The sequence below is a fragment of the Carya illinoinensis genome, chromosome 7, assembly GCF_018687715.1.
Source record: "Carya illinoinensis cultivar Pawnee chromosome 7, C.illinoinensisPawnee_v1, whole genome shotgun sequence".
Classification (NCBI taxonomy): domain Eukaryota; kingdom Viridiplantae; phylum Streptophyta; class Magnoliopsida; order Fagales; family Juglandaceae; genus Carya; species Carya illinoinensis.
In genome coordinates this window covers 10,118,536-10,140,532 of record NC_056758.1, presented here as the reverse complement: position 1 = coordinate 10,140,532, position 21,997 = coordinate 10,118,536, and the positions used below count along the sequence as shown (strand labels likewise).

The 21,997-nt window shown below is 33.9% G+C and overlaps 1 protein-coding gene, 1 long non-coding RNA gene and 1 pseudogene across 2 annotated transcripts; 2 read left to right on the top strand and 1 right to left on the bottom strand.

Moving 5' to 3' along the window:
* The first annotated feature begins 1,130 nt into the window (after nt 1-1,130).
* On the top strand, nt 1,131-3,135 carry LOC122315827. Its single transcript, XR_006244130.1, has 4 exons — nt 1,131-2,304; nt 2,397-2,505; nt 2,633-2,696; nt 2,926-3,135. It is a non-coding gene; the product is annotated as an uncharacterized LOC122315827 (long non-coding RNA).
* An 11,697-nt stretch (nt 3,136-14,832) lies between these two features.
* Nucleotides 14,833-16,519, top strand: LOC122316151 (annotated as a pseudogene).
* A 2,305-nt stretch (nt 16,520-18,824) lies between these two features.
* LOC122316150 lies at nt 18,825-21,031 on the bottom strand. Its single transcript, XM_043132685.1, has one exon. It carries the CDS (start codon nt 20,592-20,594, stop codon nt 18,825-18,827), a length of 1,770 nt encoding a protein of 589 aa, XP_042988619.1. The 5' UTR covers nt 20,595-21,031.
* Between the last annotated feature and the right edge of the window lie 966 nt (nt 21,032-21,997).

The window sequence follows — 21,997 nt, the reverse complement described above, 5'->3', positions numbered from 1 at the left end:
CGATTTCTTGTGATAAATAGAGGATATATCGTGATAAAATGCCTTCTGGCCGTTGAGTCGCCTTCTCCCACCAACCCCGTACAATCATTTTTATAACTATTTCTTAAAAGCATTTTTATCACAATTTTAATTATATAGAAGGAATATAATATTTTAAATATAAGATATTTTTGCAAAATAATTTATTAAAATGTTATATAAAAATAATTTAAAATTAGTTGCATTTCCCTCATTTCTCTTTAGACTAATGCATTCTTATCTTATATTTGATCATCTTTATTTATATATGATAATATGACATATTTTAAATGATTATTCATTTAAATAAATGACAAATAAAGTTTTTAAAATTTTTATTTATATTAATTTTATATTTACTTATTTTTTAAAAGATGTGCGTGAGTGTTGCACATTCTAAAATTATATCTAGTATTACTATTTAAATGAGAATAATATTAAATATAATTTTAGAATTTGCAAATCCTACGCTAGTACTGTGTGCATCCGGACCGGATTTTTTTTGGATCCGGTCCGGAAATCCGGATCCGGGTGAATCCGGGCGGTTATCCGCCCGGATTACTCCCGGGCGGATTTATAAAACACGGATCCGATTACGGATCCGGTTGTAAAACCCGGTAATCCGTAACCGGGTTACGGATCCGCATGGTTTTATTTTTGCCGAAAACGATACCGTTGCGGTCTCTTTCATTTCTTTTCCTCTCAACTCTCTCGAAGGCTCGAACGGATTGCTAAGCCTCACTCAACTTCAGTCTTCTCTCAACCCTAGCCGTGCCGTCTCTCTAGCCGTGCCGTCTCTCATCGCTGTCTCTCAACTCTCTCGAAGCATACGGTATGTTAATCTCTCTTTCTCTATCTCTCTCTCGGTTTGGTTGGTTTTTTTTTTCTGGGTTTGTATTGGATTTTCGCTTAGGTCTGTATTGGCTTTTTTTTTTTTGGGTTTGTATTAGATTTTTTTTCTCGGTTTGGTTGGATTTCCTTTTTCATGCTTTTGGTCTCTCTGTCTCTGTCTCTCTATCGGTTTAGTTAGATTTTTTTCTGGGTTTGTGTTTGATTTGTCTCTGCCTCTCTCTCAGTTGGTTTTTTTTTTTTTTTTTTTTTTTTTTTTTTTTTTTTTTTTCTGGGTTAAGTACCTGATTAGTGATGTGCTCCCACGATAAAGGTGACCCCAACATTGTCTGTGTTGTTAGCATTATTCTGCCTGCTTGCGAGAGGGGTTTTCGTGGATCACTTATTCATATATTCTGTGTTGTTAGTCTTTGGAGTCTCTTCGATTAAGCCCAATATAAGGTAGGAAATGTAAACATGGGAGGGGTTTTCGCTGTTTGAAAATATAGCAGTCCCTTCTTCCTTGGCGTGGGCTGTTTGGTTTCTCAAATGTCTTTGGCTTATTTTATTGAAGTTGAGATAATTTATTTAATCTTAGCAGTATTAATGTCTCTTTGAGAGTTTAGATATTTCATTTTTTTTTTCAATTTTTTTTATTACTTCTCATTTTAATTTATTGAGTCTTCTTCCACTGTAGAGCCTTAGACAGCCACCTAACTTGCTTAGTGGAAAAGTTGGCTCTTATTATAAGTTGATTGAACTTTATACAAATTATATAATTTAATAATGAATCAATGATTATAATTTTATATCTGAAAACAACCAGCCATTTAATAAGCAAATCGAGATGATGAACTCAAATTTAACAAAGTTTTGATCCAGGCATAGGCATATATATTACGGATATATAATTGGATAAACACTCACCACAGCTTGCAACTTCTTAAAACATATTCCAAACGCCATATACAGGTTTTATTCAGAGATCAGATACTACATATATATCACCCATATATGCATAATCATACGGTTGCCTGCAGGCTTCAGCAAGCCCACTGCATGCCCACACGAAAGTGAAACTTACCTGCACATATATATATAATCTAGTTACCTTTCCCTCACCTTTCCTTATAGCCCAAGACTAAAGCAGAAAGCAGCATACATTTTAATCTAGTTTATCCCTGTAGTCTTCATGTGACACTGTTTTTGAGTTAGGAGAAGCTCTGATATTACCATAAATCTTTTGGCCTGACCTGAAATTTAGATATCCTGTTAGCCCGTCAGAGAAATATTTCACATTGCATTGTCTTTTATTATTAGTATTATTCTGCTTTTGACCATAAATGGGCTTATTGGATATTTGGTTGTGGCACTGGTGGAAATCTTTTCAACAGATGCCCGAGGCAAGGATCCAGGGTCCAGCTGGTTCTCTGTATTCAAGTTGTACTTTTGGCACTGGTAATATTGTGGAAGTGTTTTTTGTCTTAAATTCATGAGAAAAATTTCCTAATAAAGTTGATTTTAAAATTGTTCTCTGTTCTAATTTTCAGGCTTGTGGCAGCAAGTGTTCTTATTGTTTACTTGGCTGTAATTTATGGGACATACGTTCCTGATTGGAAATTCACTGTCCTGAACAGCAATAGTACTGTTGAGATGACAGTAAGCCTTGGCTTCCTTTGATCTCATTCTTTTAAAATCAACCAGTTCTTGTTAAATGACATTGCTATTTTTTTTTTGTTTACTCTTTGTTGTGAAAGTAATAATCTTGGATTCGTGTTTAATTCAGTATTGATCAACATGGGAGTTGATTTATTCAGCAACAGCTGGAACATTGCTTGATCATTCAAAGGGTATGCTTTCAAAACTAATAGAAAGCTTGATTAATGATATTTTTTAATATAGAAGAGGCTGAAGTTGCTTTTACACACCTTGTTTCAACTAAGCTCTATTAATGGGTTTTCTGAGTTAGTTCTTTTATTGTAAAATGAAAGTCTAAAAAATTCTTGAACATTGATTATACAGTTTCTTGAACATTGATGTTTGGCTAGTCAGTTGAATTTTGGTGTCCTCTTTGCCCAGGTCAAGGCTAAGAAACCTTCTTGGAAGATTGGTTCCTCGTTTGCTACCAAGAAGGCCACAAAAAGTTCACCTAAAGTCCAGATTGATGCTGATTTGGACCTGATAGACGAAGATAGCCTAAAGTCCAGATTGATGCTGATTTGGACCTGATTTGGTTCCTCATTGTAATTTTTTTTTTTTTTTGAAATAGTAGCAGCATTATATTAGTTTAATTAGGTATAATGTATTATTATTTATTTTTTTCTTTGTAAATTTATGTTTTATTTTGTTCTTTGTAAATTTCTGTTTTGCATTGAGATTTAAACAAAAATATTATCTATTTTGCATTTTTATTTATTTTGTTCTTTAATTTACTTTTTTTTTTTTAAACTTATAAAATGTGTTTAAATTATTTTTTAAAACAAATTGGGCAATTGAAACAGGATATCAGATTAAAATTTTTTTTTTAGAGTTTTAAAGTCTTTGAAAAAAAAAAAAAAAAAAACCCGGATTAAACCCGGTTATAACCCGGATATCCGGGTTTTAAGGTAAAATTTTCAAAAAACCGGGTATCCGGTTATAATCCGGATATCCGGATTAAATCCGGTTATCCGCCCGGATTGGAATCCGGGTGAATCCGGGCGGATAACCGCCCGGTTTTTAAAATCCGGATCCGGATCCGGTTATGGCCGGATATCCGGATCCGGATCCGGTTGAACACCCCTAGCTAGTAGAGCCACTATTAAAAATTGGGCTTTTCATATAAGTCTTAAATTTATACACTATTTAAAAAGGGAAGGACTACACACACTGTGTAATGAAAAAAAGTGAATGTGATCAAAGGATTAATTGGATAATAATCTAAGAAAAGAAAAAGGGTTGCAATAGATGGGCTATTGGTTGGGACATTTTGAAAGTTTGATAACAACTGGAATTGTGTAGCTAATAAAATATTCAATCAAACCAAGATTTAGTTACCAAGATGTCAGCACTCCGTAGACATGTTTTGGTTGCTAAGGTCAGCTATATTGGCCAAAGGAACATCATATGAGCAACAAAATTCGTTAACTTTTTCGGTTTTAAAATTGATTTATGAAATAAAATAGGTCTGCATGTGATTCAACAGCTCATGATCAGCTATGGTCTGGACTTGAAAAACTAAGCTGAAAAAATAAACCAATATCTTCGTCTTTAACTTGTCAAAAAGCCCCAAGTCTAGATCTTACAAAACCACATAAATAGCATTGGTCATGGTCATACCTTTGTGATTTCGACAACGCCACAAATTATACCATAATCATTAGTCACATATTTTATCACATCCATGTAATTTTCAACTCATCTAATGCATGTGGCTTCCAAAATTGTAGTTTTCATATATATATATATATATATATATATATATATATATATATGTTCAAGCTTGTTTATACTTTGCAAACGCTTATTTTATAAAGGAAAACACTTTAGATACAAAGGGATCCCACACACTGACGTGGTACACTAAGAGTGTGATACGTATTCTTCTATTTTTTTCATCTTCCTTTTTCTCCCGCCAATTTTTTTTTCTCTCCCCCTCCCCCCGTGCCCTATCTCTCGTGTTGGCACCGTTGCCTCGCCGTGCACCTTGTTCAGGGGAATTGCTCCAACAGAAAACGTCGGCGGTCCACATGGTGGCTGCCGGCACCCCTGCTGCTCCTCGGCACGACTAGGCACTCAGTGACCGTGCATCATCCTGTGGCCAGGCAGTCAAGGACAGGACCGTCTCTGCCATGGTCAGGCGGTTTTGCTGTTGCATGCTCCACAGCCCGTCATGGCAGGATCTGCCGCTTCTCTCTCTCTCTCTCTCTCTCTCTCTCTCTCTCTCTCTCTCTCTCTCTCTCTCGTGCTTAGTTGCTCAGATAGGCGGTAGTGTCGCCGCACCACCACAATCCACTGTCGCACACTCTCTGTCGCTGATCCACAGCACCGTTGCGCCCTACTCTGCCGCATGGTCTCTGTTGGTGGCCAGTGGAGGGAAGGGGAGGAGGGGAGAGCACAAAGAGGGGGAGAAAGATGGAGATGGAGAGAGGAAAAAAAAAAGTCACATGGTACATTGTTAGTTTGCCACATCAGTGTGTGAGATCCTTTGTGAGAGTCATTTGTGTCTCTAGCTCTCTTTTCTAAATAGTGCACTTTCTCTCAGCCATGAAGTTGCTTCCCTCCTCATTGTCCATGGCCTTATTTCTTGTATTGAGGATGGCTCATTGGGAGAAAGTAGGGGTATAAATCGGTCTGATTTGGTGATGAACCGGTTCGTCATTTTTTCCATACTAGACCGAACATCCATAGGGATTGGACCGGACTGGTAGCTATCGGTCTATTTAATTGGTCCGGCCTAATTATTTTATTTTTTTTTTAATTTTTTTTGAATAAATTAATAAAAAAATTATTTAAATTACTAAATTAAAATGAAGTGAATTATAAATTTTGATTATGTAACTAATTAACTCATTAAAAAAAATATTTGCCTATAATTATATTTATGATATTGATAGTTACTACTTACTAACTTAACTTAGACTTTAATCTTTAGTATGCATAATTAATAATTATTAATAATGTCATATATTTTATATATGGTTAATGAATATCAAATAATTTAATTTATTATTAATTGATAGCATATATTATTTTACATGGTCAATGATAATAAATTATATAAAAATTACGTCATTAACTTATATAATTATTATATAAAAATAAAATATTAAATTATTAAAAATATTTAAAAAATATATATATAGGGATTTGGTCTAATTCGGTCTTCTCTGCTCCAAAATTTATAGATTCCGGGACTGGACCAAATTTTATTGATCCATATATTTTGAGACCGAGGCCGACTGATTTACAATTCGGTTTGGTCGGTTTTACTGGTTCGGAGCAAATTATTTACAGCCCTAGGAGAAAGTGTTTTTGATGGACTTTTTCATTCTACTTGAAAATATGAAATATTTGTAACCAATTCTTTGAAAATAATAATTCATTTACATATTTCAACAATTGAAAATTTTGGCAAAAGCATTGAGAAATGACTTACTCCTAAGATATTTTGCATTTTGGGTTTGACCCAAGGCATAGTTGTGGGATTTGTTAGATAAAAATTCCCACAAAAAAAGTATCTGAATTAATTGACAAAGTTATTTGATCAATATCAAATGGAATAGCTGTACATATCTATCTAGATATGAGTTTTATACTCTATTATCTTATATACTTACTATGTGCAGGAGCTCGAACTAAACAAAATACTGCTTATGTGTAACACCTCCTCTCTGCTAAAAAATAATAAAATTTTTAAAAATTTAAGAGAATTTGTGTGCTACTAAAATTTAAAATCATTTACGTAGAAGCCCAATGTAAAAGGTTTCGTAATTTAAAATAAAATATACTTCATTAAAATTAAAAAAATAAAACTTAAGAAAAACACTTGTTAAGGTTAGTAAAGTCTCGTGCGCTTAAAAAATTTAAAGAGAAATATTTTTTGCAGTCGGCAGATGCAGTCGGCGTGCAGTCGGCTGTAAAAAAAAATTAATACGGGACTTACATGAAAAAAAAATTATTTTTATAACTTTTTATAATTCATGTAGGTCCCCTTGAATATAAAAAAATTTTTTTATAATTTTTTTTTATTCATTCTGTACAGCCGACTGCACGCCGACTGCATCTGGCGACTGTATGTAGCAAAGCCCAAACTTAAATTATTAAACTAAAAATAATCAATTTTAGTTCTTAGATGAAAAATTAAAAGAAAAGAACGGAAATTTGCATTAAACTTTTTAGATTTTTTTTTTTTTTACAATGTCTTTTCTCCAACATATACAAGTTGCAGATTGGAGAGACCAGCTGATAAACACCCATGACCAATTACGAAGCTCAAAGATCCATAACAAATATTAGGCCACAGCCCAAAGCCCAATGAGCACTACAAGGCCCATAGACCCCTGTTACCAATATATGAGCATAGTCGACAACATATATTTATTAGTAGACCTATGACATCGGCGGTGGTGGTGAACCAGTAGGCAGAAGCTTGATTCCTATGTTGGTGTTGCCTTGTTGCTAGATTGGGCAAAAACTTGCTTCCTACATTGGTGGCGGTTGGCTATGGGAGCTTGAGCGTGGTCGGCTTGCTGGAGAACTATGGGGTCAAGGCCGTGGTGCAATAGTAACCCTAGCTTAGGGAGATGAACGTATGCATGTGGGGTCTATATTTTCTGCTTACAAAAGATTACAAAAAGAATGCTAATTGTTAAACATACCACGTTGGTTAGACGTGACACGTCATATTTATTTGATAAGAATCATCATAAAATTACTAGATAGTTCAAGAGCATAGATGATAGCGTACCCTTGACCTATCACAATATGACATGATATCTATTAAAAACATTGCTTATATAAATATTAACTTTTAATGATATAGTATCCTACAATATGTTAAAAGTATTACGTATCTATAATCCAGGACTACCTAATATATAATTACTAATAATCATCTATATATACCATTATTCAAAATCAAATTGTTTAGATGGTGTTTCGTATCCTAATATTATCGATCTTAACAATGCAATTATAACCAACATTGTGCAAATTAACGATCAAAATGCAATAATTTTTTCAATTTTGTGTAATTTATGTCTTTTTTTATTATCTCCTTATATTGATTTTGTACAATTTATATATAAATAGATTAACGAGTATATTCATAAAGATTTAAGTAACATGCATAGTGTCATGAACATGATTTGGTCTTACAAAAATTAGTTATAAATTGGCACCACATAACGCTTGTAACAATCGAGTGATTTCTTTTGAGATATCGATGTAGTGTTTTAAGGGTGAAACAAAAGTAGTTCTTGTGGCTTATTTCAAAATCAAATTACTCTTTAAAATTTTAAATTAATATGTTTACTTGTTACAACTGATCAAATCGATCCCTTAATTAAAAATTAGTTAGTAACTCTTAACTAAGCTGGTCACATATCATGCCATATGGCATATCGTGTATCAAAAATAAATAAATGTTATAAATGATGGGTGGCTTCCCACGTGTATGGTCGGGCAAAGGGTGGCCCAGCTATGGTCACAGAACAGGCCGGGGCCGTGGAGCACCCTGCTATTGACAAAGATCATTGCTGATCCTGGTAGTGGCTAGTGGTTGCCCGCCAGCTCACAGGTGCCATTGGAAAAGGGGCTCCCTTTGGGTGCATGGCAACGTGCACCTTTTGCCAACATTTTGCATGGCCTTCATTGTAGGGAAAAACCATGGCCACGGTAGAAAATGCTAGCGGCCCTTGTGGTGGCCACCTGTCTCCCTGCCTAGGTGAGTGGCTAGTCGTCGCGTTTCTCCTATGAGCACGATGATGTGCACTGTGCACGGCCTCTATGGATGGGGGTTGACTTGGCGGGGATGGAAACCTCTAGCAATCCATGTGGTGGCTGTAGGTAGGCTGCCACGGGCCTCCCGAGTGCACATCAACGTGCACCCATTATGCGTACTGTGCATGGTACTGTGAGTGCCATGCATAAGACATGCACTACATGGCATTGTGCACTTAAGTGCATAGTGCTTGCCTGCATGTGTTTGTGTATGTTTACAGAGCATTTAAGTGCACAGTACTTAGCCATGTTCATACCTCTGTTTTTGCACAATGTACTCAAAGTGCATAGAGCACTAGTAGCTCAAGTGGTTGGGTAACTCATTCTCCTGGCCGTTACATGTTGGATGTGTATTTTATGCACAGTGCACCAAAGTGCCCAGTATTCTTAAACACATGGGAAATGAAAGCTTTACTCGTCCAATTTGTTACAACAATGTTGTTAATGAAAATAAGATATGAAAGGTTGAGAATATTTATCTAGAGAGAAATTTATCTGCTCATTTGAAGATTATTTCACGCACCGAATATCATCATTCTCCCAATTCCAATGTAGAAAATAAATTGCATCCCATAGACGATACCAAATGTTAATGCCAAAAATCGCACAACATGCCGGAACAGGAGTAAGAGAAATTCTCGACCCGTTGAGGTAGTTTGCAGTCCTCGATAGCAGTTCAAAGAGGTGATACGGTGCTTGTTCGTACATCCATTGCAGTGAATAGAAAATAAATATAGAGAACATAAATAGAGATAAAGACACACAAATTTACGTGGTTCGATACTGAGCCTACGTCCACGGGTCATTTGAAGGGAAAATAAACTATAATATGATTATTTATAATCTCTCATGGTCTCTTCTTTTTCTTTGTACAATGGAAGTCAGAGACATATTTTCTGGAGAAGATCCTCTCTCTGGAGCTCTTGTCATGAGACTGAAGGTAATCCATGTATTCTCGTCTTCCCCCTTAGCCGTCTGCAAGAAATCCTTTTTATTTTGGCCTCAGTCAGTAGTAGGTGAAGAAGTCAACTTTATCTCACTCCTCTTTGCGTGCCTGATTTGTTTTTCCCCACTCTCTTATTTTTTTTCTCTTTCCTGTCATCTCATTCTTTTCCCTTTGACATTTGCTTTTTCTTATCCCCTCATTGTTTTTTTCCTCTTGCTCCTTGATGGTGACCCTTTGGACTGGGCTGGGGATGCCTTTTGGTCCAGGGAGATTTTACCCCCGAATAGGAATGATTTCCAGACTAGGGTCAGTTGGTGGTCGTGAACACTAACTTTTTTGGTGAGTGGTGAGAAGTGCATTGAATATAAAGATTTCATGCGCAATGATCATGAGAACATTTGTATCGCAATTTATCTAAAGATTGCGATGTCTTCTTTGTAACCATCACATTTTTCAATTTGAAATTATGGTTCGGTGAGACTAAAGACAATGTAGGGGTGCAATGGGTGTTTCAAGTCATGGGGTGATTCAAAACTATTGGATACTCTTTGCAGGTACATTCTACAGGAACAATAAATCTCTTCACCCAGTTTATTGAGAACCAACAAGGGATTCTTGTGGAGGAAATGTTGATATGGCTGCTCCATTGCTTCCTAATCGCTATATTATATATACACAATCACACACAACGCTTAGATATGTCGATCACTAATCTCCATTTTTTTTAAAAAAAATTAAAATATATTCGTACTTGAAAAATGGGGTCCGACGTCCCATGGATGGATGGAATTTGAGCCTTTTAACTTCTTCCAAAACTATGGATCCGAATGTTTGTTCCCATGCAGGTCATCTCTCTTGAAGATCTCTTTGAATTGCTTTAATTGATAGTAGCCGTCAAACTTCACTTGCATGAGCATGCATGCAATCCCAATAAAAAGGGACAATAATAATCTTCTAATTATTTTTTTTTCTAACTATTTTTATATGAAAAATTTTTCTTGTCATCCTCACACTTTACACACCATACTTATTTTAATTTTTTTTACATTTTTTCTATAATAAATATGTAGTGTGTGGATGATAAATAGAATAATTTAATTAGTTTAATAAGAATAAAATGAAATAAAAAATAAAAAAATAAAAAATAATATTTTAATATATAAAGTGTGTGATGTGAGATGATGTGTAGCATTCCTCTTTTTATATATAGCATTCGACTCTACTTCTAGGTGTTAGATCCGAATAATAAATATTTATATATATATATATAGTAATGGGAGATCCAAGAAGCAACGTTTGTGTATGAATAAAAATCCAAATCGATCGACATCTGGTAAAGGTGTTGTGAACAAGAAATATGTTCTAGTTTTTAATCATTTTATTTAATTAGATGGAATTAACCAAAACACTTGAAAAATCATTCTTCAAGTAAAGCCAACATCGAATCAAAGGCTTCTTCTTTTTTTTTTTTTTTTTCCTCACTTTCATCTCAAGTTAGAATAAGAATTGAATTAGTACATGATTCCATTCTTTTCTTCCTTGAGGTGATCAAAGCGTGACAAATTCTTTGCTTCAAACTTGGCTTACTCCAAGAATCTTTATGTTTTGGCAATTAATATATATATATATATATATGTATAGTAATACTATTTGAAGGTTTTTACATTACACACCATTCACATAGCATAACTTGATTTGTAAGATTTAAATTTTAAAACTTATATTTTAAGTCAAACCATGTCACGTAAATAGTACATGACGTGTCTAATAGTTTGCTTTAAAAAAAAAGTTGTGCTTCAAATTTTGGTTGATTTTTTAAATGTTAGTTAATTTTACCTTTACTCTTTTATTTTAATATTTTTTTTATTTTTTGTTGAAGTAACACGTTGACATTCATTTTTAGTTTTTCAAAACTAATAGAAAAAGGGTGAAAAACTACTTTAAAATGGGGACAAATCTTAGAAATTAGTGGGAAATCTTTTTTCACCTAAGGACAAGTTAATGAAATAAAAAAGTAAATAGTAACGAAAGATCAAAAATGTTAAAACTGATAGTATGCATTGCATCCTAATTCAATTATAACTCTTGAGACGAATAAAAAAATCAATGATGTGTCACAATCTTAATGATTATTATCTTATTAACTTGAAGAGCAAAGTACAAAATTCTTAATAGTTTGGGTATTTTTAATTGCGAAATGAAGTTCAATGAATTTGGTGGTTTAAATTGTTAAGCTCCATCTTGGCCTCCCTCTCCTCATCATGACACACGTGATTCTCAACATGAGAACTTTAATTAGTTATGACTGTTAATTTGACCAATTGAGAATTATATTACCCGATTTATTTAGATTATTGGAGAGGCACACTCTTCAACTTGGGTCATGGTAATATGTACTTATTCTTCTCCGGCCTTGACTTGGATTATTTTTAGAATAGGAGTACTAGATTTGCAACGATGTTTCACAAAAATAGAATTTACAATTTGACTTAGTTAAATGATATGCATTAGATCTATTTTATATGAGAAAGAGTTTTACAATTTACTGTATTACATAAAACTATATTAATTTGTGAGTTTAATTTTATAAAATTTCTTTGCGAACTAAATATTTCTTTTTGAGAAAATACGATTGAAATGGTCGGTCACTATTGATGCTTCACAATTAAGAGAAAGTTAACATGAGCTACACCAACCCCCCAACTCTTACTCCATGCACTTGTTAAACACCTATAACAGATTATTTGTGACTTTCTTTTTTGAATATTGAAGTAATATTTCTAATTATTTTTTGAATATTTACAGTTTAATGTTTTACTAATGATGCAAAAAAGGATAAGTGATGTGAACCCCAATAGACTTACTTTGAGACCCAACAACAATACTGGAAAAACAACCCCAAGAAAGCCAAACTCAGGTATATGGATGGAGAATCTAGACCCGACGAGAACTCGTTCAAAGAACCAATTGGATTGCACCAATTCTTGTATTGCTCCCTTGATCTTCGTGGCTCTTAATCTTGTAATTGATCCTTAAGACTTGGTCCGCCTTGGGGCCCATCAATAAGACTAGATGTAGAAAATATGATAACTGATATAACCAACCAACATCATATTCCTTTTACATATAATTGTCAAATATTGATTAGAGTCTCAGAGACAGAGGACAGAGTTGGACCTCTCGATTTGATATGTAGAAGAACAACTATTGGAAGCCATGAAGAAGGTTAAAAGATACAGACAAATGAGTGTTTTCTAGTTTTGTTTGCTTTGTAATATTAGTCGTTTTCGTGGTTTTACAACTTCTGATATGATTGTGATAATGGAGGATATGTGCTTAAACCAAATGTAGATAACCTTAACCATACAAACTGAAGATCAGAATCATTATACATGAGCTTTATTTGATCCACCAACATTCTTGGAGTGAGTCTTCATCTTTATCTTGACGGGAGAAGTATTTTGAATATCTGTCCAGTACACTTTTCAACATTGAAATGTTGAACGTGTCTGTCTTTTGTAGCCTCGTACTGAATAATCCAGATTTGAATCCCAACATGACAACAAGAAATCCTTAAATCGGTAAAACCAATGCTTTGGATCTCTCTTTTCTTCATAAATATCACAATAATATTCACCAAAGTCATCTTCAATAGTGTATGGTAGGACGAAAGGTTGTTTATAGTGATAATATCTTATGGTAGTTGGTAGTATTGAGCATTTGAAATTGATTGTAGAATTATATCACTACAGCAAAAAAAAGTTTCCTCTAGAGTCACAATAGCTACATTTTTCCTCATTGGCTGTGTTGGAGAGAAAAAGTTGTTGGTCGTAGTCCTCATGTGTTAAGGTGTTTGTCATTAAGTTACATTGGACATCAAGGTCAAAGTTGCATTTGCTACAATTGTAAGCAAAACCATTACATCTATGACCACAAGCAACATGCCAAAAGGAGCTACTCACATAATATGCCTTTGGAAGGAGGATGAAAGGATGTTAATAAAGTAAGTGTCATTTTTCCCTAAGTAATTCAGTACAGGATTTGTGAATAAAGAATCTGCATTGTAGACAACCATAAAATGGAGAGATTATATCTTGAATACACCCGTCACATTTTTCATTGTACTCCAGTAAATCTATTAGCTTCAAGTTATGTTCATGACTGCAATATTTGATTTCCACAACTGTTTCCCTATTATCCACTTCTATGTTGATGTTTATAACAGTATAAGCTAATGAATCCTTGGATTTGTCATGCCCCAAAACCTCATATTTTAGGCTGCTTATTGATTCAACATTCTCCTTATCTTTGAATTCATGAACAAATGTTTCATCTATATCTTCCTCATTTGCGTCACAACTAAGGTAAGCAGCAAAATTGCTAATTGAGCAATAACAAACTCTGTAATTTGTGTCCATCTTTTGAACACAAAGTTGGCAAATTCGATAGTTTTCGGATTGATTCGCCTGAAGAGAGTATGAGAGATTAAGAGGGTGCTTGTGACATATATATTTTAGAGTCAAGGGTAAGAGAGCACATTGCAGGTGTACCATAAATGAGCAAGTGACACAAAAGTGAGACATACACTTGCCTTGTTTCGCACAAGCATCACAAGTGAAGAATATTGATCTTCGAAGGAGAGTTAAATGGTGATTATGACTTTTGGCTTTTATGGTAGGGGGTAGAGAAGCACATTTTGATTCAAGGTCAAAGTTGCATTGAGAATAATGGTAGCTGAAACCCTACTAGAAGAATTGCAACCATCACATATGGTTTGGCGCTTGAAGTGTGGAATGGTAAGAGTAAGAAGATGTTCAGGGTGCAATGGGTGCTATATCTTGCGAGGTTATTCAGCACATGATTTGTGAAGGATAAAGTGACAGTCTTTGCAACTATAATTAGAACTTGAAAATAGTTCCCAACACCCATCACAAAAATATTTTTCACCATTATTTTTTAACTCTTCATTGAAGACCAAATGATGCTCATGGTTGAAAAAGTTCTTGTCTATTCTTTCTTTCTTACAAAACAAGTCTCTTTCCAATGAAAAAGTTTTTAATCACTTGCATTTGCAGCCTTCAAACTTCCCCTGCATCAAAATGGGACAATCTTCTTCGAAATGGAAAGGGCTCAAGCAGAGTCTCCCATTTCAGTAAACCGGGTTGGAAGAGAAATGAATATGATGTGAAGAAAAGGTTAAACAAAGAAAAAAAAATGAATAACATAACCATAATCAATACTCACAGCAAATCTATCCTAATTTCAGTTGAGGGGCACTAGGACGGTGCCTATGTTCCTCTTCTTGTTCTCATTTTTTTGGTTTTGTTGGTTATGTTTTTTCTTTTTGGGTAAATAAGAGAAGTTGAATCAAATGTTATTCACTTTTGAAACTTCTAATGGTAGAAATTTTGATCCTGCAAACCACAAAATACTAGGGCTATGGAGTGCAAAGTTTTCTATGTGGTTTTCATGACCGATTCCAAGCAATTTGACATGGGTCACACCCATTGCTACGCATCATGTTGGCATTTGTGGCAACTTTTAAAGCCAAGAAACTCATGACGAAACACTACAACTCCATCATGTCTTTGTTAGACAAATGAAAAACCATGACTGAGTTGAGACAACTTCATGGGCTGATGATTATTACATCAGTTATAAGATATGTGATACCCTTGAGTAGGCTTATTGATTTTTGTGCAAATTCTAAAGTAGGAGACCTAGATTTGCAGAGTCTGTTTTTAGCCAAATTGAAGTGCCTAGTGCATACATTTGAAAGTCCATGATCAAAGCTTATTTTAATAGCAACAACCCAGATTGTGCATATGTATAGAGAAATGCAGCGAAGAGGTTACTCTCCAGACAATTTTATGTTCCCTTTTGTACTTAAAGCATGTTCAGTAGTTACGAATCCACATTATAGGAAATGCATTCATTGTCGAATTTTGAAAATTGGATTTGAATTGGATGTATATGCGTCCTATGGTTTACTAAATATGTATGTATCATGTGCAGATATGGTAGCAGGATTGAAAGTGTTTGATGTTATTCCTAAGTGGAATGTGGTCGCTTGGACTAGTTTGATTTCTGGATATGTTAATATTGGTTGGCCAAGGAAGGCAATATAGGTGTATAAAGACATGGAATTTTGGGGTGTAGAGGCTAATGACATAACCTTGGTTAATGTATTAGTTGCATGCTCCCATAGTAGAGATATAAATTATTGAAAATGGGTTCATAGTCGTGTCTGCCAATTGGGATATGATCCATTTGAATCAGACTCGAGTTTCAACGTGATACTTGTAACTGCCATTATAAATATGTATGCAAAATGTGGTAGCTTGGGATACGTAAGGAAGCTGTTCAACAAAATGCCTCAAAATAGCTTGGTTGCATGGAATTACATGGTTGGTGTTTATAATCATTACGACAAGGTTGAGGAGGCACTAGATCTATTCCATGACATGATGATTGCTCGGTTTGAGCCAGACATGGCTACCTTTTTTAGTGTCATAGGTGTCTGTGCTTAATTGGGGGCTTTGGCATTTGGACAAAATATCCATTCATTTGTATTGAAGACCAACATCATCAAGGATATTGTTGTTGGAACTGCCCTGGTAGACATGTATGCCAAAGTTGGAGATGCAAGAAGTTCGCAGAAGATCTATTTTGCATTGCAAAAGAAAGACACAATTGTATGGACGAGCTTGATAATTGGTTTAGTTATGCACGAGCATGCAGAGGAAACTCTAAGTACTTTCAAGAGAATGCAAGATGATCCTAGTGTAATCCCTAATGAGATCATATACATTGGGGTTCTATCTGCATGTAGCCATCTTGGGTTGGTAGAAGAAGGTCAGAGACACTTCATTTCAATGGCAGAGGATTACAACATGGAGCCAACAATAGAGCACTATGATTGCATGGTTGATCTCTTGAGTCGAGTAGGCCACTTCAAAGAGGTAGAGAGGGTAGTGAAGAAAATGCCAACCCAATCAAATATTGCCTTATAGGGTGCTCTTTTATATGGTTGTGAGATTCATGGAATCTCAAGATAGCATAGTTTATGTTCTTCTTTCCAATATATATGCTAGGGTTGGTAAATAGTAAGAAGCAAAGCTAGCTAGAGAGCCGATGGCACACAAAAGGATTGCAAAAGCAAGGGGGTACAGTGCAATTGAGATTGAAAATATAAATAGGAATTATGAACAACATTGTAGAACATCCTTTCAATCATCTGCTTGATCTTCATCTTCACTATTGAACAAAAATTTCATTGCAACTAAGATATACTTTCTTTTGGGTAAATTGATGTCATTTTTCTAACCACCACCATTTACTATTATTTCCTCTCTCATTTTTATTTTTCATTTATTCAATTGTTACTATTCATCGTTGTGATCAACTAATGGTATTCCCAAAACAAGAAACTAGTTCAGAGTAATAGCGCTGTAATTTATACTTGTGTGCTCTCGTTAATACAAAATTGCAGCACCATTACATGAAGTAATATAAACAAAGGAATCTAATAACATGGATGAAGGCACCAATAAAAAAATAACATAAAGGCAAAAATCAAAGAAGCGAAAGAAGATAAATTGATAGATGCAAGATACCTATGTTCAAAATCCTGGTCGATATAATGTTTTTGAAAAGAATTTCCATCATATCCATGTATTATATAAAAACTTTCTGTCTAAAAATTAAACAAAATTATAGTGTCAATTTGTGATAGTAATCTTGTCACAGATTCTAAACCAATCTGTGAAGTTTTTCCATCCAGACAAAAGCATGACTATGATAATTTGTGACATTAAAGTACTTATTGCTCTATCTGTGTATGAAACTCTTAACCCGTGGAGGCCATAACCAAAAAAATAAAAACAAAACCGGTAAAAAAAGAAAAAAAAATAGAAACCAAACTAGGTATAGACCAAAATGAATCTTGTAGAGATTAGAACATTTTACAGAGGGAAGCGGGCGAGAGAGCATGTCAATGACTCCTTTGGTGACTTGGTCTCCTTTGGTGACTTGGTCTATTGCACACTGCAAGTGTAACAAAACTTATTTGTAACATATAAATAAAAACACTGGCTTGTTTGGAAATAAATCTCATCTCAAAACTCTCATTTCATCTCATCCCATCCTCTCTCATTTCCAAATATAATTTAAATACAAAACTTTTAAACTAATCATTACAACTTTTCCAAACTTTTTTTAAAAAAAAAAAATCAACTTTTTCAAATCTCCAAACAAAAATAATATTACAAAACTATATTCTAACGATATTTTAATTTTATAATATTTTTTATTCAAATTTTTTTCTCCCATTTCCCAAAATCTAAAAGATATTTAACTCAAACTATCTCATTACTATTCACAAACTATCTTACTACCATTCACAAGATTCTTATCTTATCTCACTTGTCAAACGAGCCAGTTTAATAAAAGATTAAATATAATTTCTTGCAATAATTTCATGCTTACAGGGGAAAAAAGCACTATGTTCACTCCCCATTAAATTGAAAAATTAATAACAAGCATTATAAATTCTTAAACCATTGGCAACAAAATAACTTTGGACTTCTAATATGAACTCTGTTAATTGTAAATAGTGACAATTCTACAAAGATGTACATGACCAGCCTAACTCTCATCAGTGCCACACTCACGTAAAAGCAGGCATGCATATGATCACCAAAATATTTTAATTGGTAGTTTTATTTATTTAATTGGTAGTGTTATGGGTTTAATTCAAGTAAATAGGTATAGATGGAGGAATTAAGTTAAATATTAAAATGACAGAGAGTGACTTCTTTAATTAAATTTAGGTGATTTTGTAATTAGAGACGAAATTGTTGATCATTCGCAACTTAAGTAATGGGTAATAAATAGCAGAGTAAGTTTAATATAAAAGTCACGGGTTCTTGAATATCTTAGCAAAACTGCTATGTGCAAGTTAATTTTCATGTTAAATGTGGTGGTGATTTATTGAATTGATTTTATATATATTATTGGTTGATTCTGGATCTCCAATTAATTTCAGGCTCAATGTTTTTGCATAAACATCTATATATCATTTATCTAGAAAATGGGTTGCTAGTATGCTGCTAAGTATTTTGTAGTAACCCATGAAATAGTACCTACCTACCAATATGATTCATAAATGTCTATATATATACAAATTATATGTAACTAGATGGATGGTGTTAATTAGGAACATATATAAGATTATTGACATACATACATACTTACAAGAGTAAAAATATATGGCCTGATCGATCTTGAAAATTGCATGTATGTAATTATCTCTTCACTCATGATTATAAATATATAATTAACTTTAATTCAACCACTTACGTACACCTAATTTCTTCTTTTAATAACCACTAAACATTTATTAAACAAAACAAGTAACTAGATATTAAAATCAAGTTTAATTTATGTTCAACAAGAAAGTAAATGAATACACACGAAATGATCTTTACAAACAATCTTCATGTAATTTTTATTACATGTAAATGCCAACCATGTCTTTCTCTCAATTTTGTTATAAGCACCATTGGTGAACAATGAAATTACACTCATCACATTCATAAGTTAAATCTATACAATTAGCAATATTATCACATTTCAAGAATCGAGAAGTCTTTTGAACCAAAGCAAAAGAGTGCTGATAAATATCATATTTGAAAGTTTTTCCAAACTTGAGATTTTGATATTGCCCGAGAATGCATTCAGGATGAGCAGGATAACTACAATCGGCACAATAATAGAACCAACACTTTGGATCTCGCTTTTCTTCACAAATATCACAGTAATATTCATCAGATGCATCTTCTGGAGTATAACAAAGTGTGAATGGATGATCATGTTCCTCGTAGTTAAACGTATGCGGTTGTTTAAAACACTTGAAGTCCAAAGTGAATTCACAATCAACACAATGAAAATTGTGTTTACTTTTTGATCTACAAGAATTACACATTTTTTCTTCTGATGAGCGAGCAAGAATTAGTAGGTGTTGTTCATGACTAGGATGTGTAAGGATATCATCAGTCATTAAACTGCATTGAACATCAAGGTCAAAGTCGCATTCGTCACAACGATAATCGAAGCCATTACATGGAAGTGCACAAGCATCACACCGAAAAGGCTTTTTTTCTCTCAAGAGGAGTTTGAGGGGGTGTTGATGAAGTGAGTTTCTCAATTCTCTTAGTAATTCAACACAAGATTTGTGAAGAAAGAATCTACATTGAGCACATGCATAAAATGGAGGCAAGATAGACTGCATGCGCCTATCGCACTTTTCGTCAATCCCAAGCTCATCGGTGAGTTTTAAGTAATGCTCGTGACTGAAATGCTGGATTTCTATAGGTATTTCAGTTCTGTCTCCTCCTTGTTTGGTCTTTTTGATAATGTATGGCGATAAGTCAATAGATTTATTACGATGATCCTCTTTAGAGTTCGGCACAAACGTTTCGTCTCTTTCTTCCTTGCTTGTAGCACAATAAAGGTGAGTAACAAAATCTTGACTTGAGCAACAATAAACCCAAGAGTTCATATCCACTGGCTTAGCACACAGTTGGCACACTCTACGTTTGGATTGGTCGGCTGGAAGAGAGTAGATGAGTCTGAGAGGATGCTTGTGCCTTATGACTTTGACAATTGATGGTAAAAGGGCACAATCTAGGTGGGCCACAAATGAACAAGTGGCACAAAAGTAAAACCTACCCTTAGTTTTATTCTCACAAGCATTGCAAGTAAGGGAGATCATAAGTGCTGGCATAAGGCTCAATGGATGGTCGTGAATTGCAGCTTGAATGGTAGATGGTTGTATAGTCAATTGTAAAGATGTACATTCTGGATGGACCATAAACAAATAGGTGGGACAAAAGTAAGGCATGCCATTGCCTTCTTTCAAACAATGATCACACGTGAATGACGACAATGTTTGTATAAGGGTCAATGGATGGTCGTGATTTTCAGTTTTTTTGGTGGGTGGTAGAAATGCACATTTAGGACAAAGATAAAATTTATCACAATGAGAACAACTATATTTAAACTTCATCACATCAGAGCTGCAATTAGCGCATGGTTCCATATGACTTAGTTTGGGGAGAAGATGATGGGGATGTGAGGGGTGCTGCAACTCACGAGAATATTTAGCACATGATTTATGTATGTAGAAATGGCAGTCATCGCATCCATAATGATCATAAGACCATTCAAAATTTTCATCACATATTTGACAGCGATCATAAGACCATTCGTAGATGCCGTCCGTTAATGGATGATTGTGGCTGAAATGTTGAATCTCCATTGCTCCCTAGCCTCTCTTTAGTCTATATTACACAACCAACTAATAATAAATATTGAAACGAGCTAAAGAGAAATTTTTTAAATTAGTCATGAGTGCAGACCTACATGCTAGATGTTGGTATGCCCATGTATTATTTTTTCTTTTCAAATTATTCTTAATTACCTGAAAAATGGGATCGGATTTTCAGATTGGATGAATGTGGTTTGAAGCTCTGATAAACTCCTTCCAAAAACTATAGATCCAATGATGGCTAGCTTGTTCTCTAGTAGTCGTATTCTGATCTAGCTCTTGCTGTCTTCCCTTGCCATAAAACCCAATCATAATAAAAAACATATGAACAAAAAATATGATTTAGAAAAGAAACATATAAATACAAAACACAAAATAACCATCAATACTCACACCAACAAAGGAAAGCTAATTCCCAATTCATACACACTTTAGCTTTATATGATTTGTAAAATAAAGGTACTTAACGATTCAAATAAATCCTGACATATATAATACTCAACGAGCATCTTTGTTGTCTTATTAGCCACGTAAAGTACTATACAAATAAAACTCCAGACATTTAAAAAAGGTTTTAATACTTTCCTTTTGATGGGATTAACTAAAGCATGAAAAGATTCTTTGAATAAAGGTTTTTTCACTCTTTTAATTTTTTCATGTAATCATTACCTAATCATTACAAATGCGTACACAAATATTTTTTAATTTTTAATTTTTAACTTTTTTATCTAATCATTACAACTTTTCCACACTACCAAACAAAATACAAAAAACAATATTCTAATGATATTTTAACGATATTTTAATTTTATAATATTTTTATTCATTTTTTTTCTCATTTCTCAAAACTTAATAAAAACATCTTAATTCAAACTATTTTATTTATATTTATAAATCATTTCATTACTATTCACATAATTCTCAACTAATCTCATTATCCAAACCATTCTTAGAGCTTTTTGTTCACTCTTTCATCTCGTGGAAGAAAAGAATGATTACATATGCACTGAATAGTATGGTATGTGATATGCATATGCTAACGATACTTTACGTGCATAAATTGTAAACTGGATGCCTTACAATATAAAATGTTGGTAGCCAACATCTAGATATTATTGGCCTCTCACTACGAATAATTAAATTGTCAAAGGAAAAGTGTTGTATACCTAAACAAATTATTATTAAAAATTTACAAATTTACCTGACTTGTTATAATACATCAATGTTATTATATAGTAATACTTTATAAAGTCTATCAATATTTGACAGTTTTGATTTTGTCTTGTATCCTATTTTAATTGATATTGATAGTCAAAATGTAATTCTCAAGGGAGGGCTAAGCTACCTCTGGGCCAAACTCTAAAAGAAACTCTAAGTTAACGGTACAATTAGAG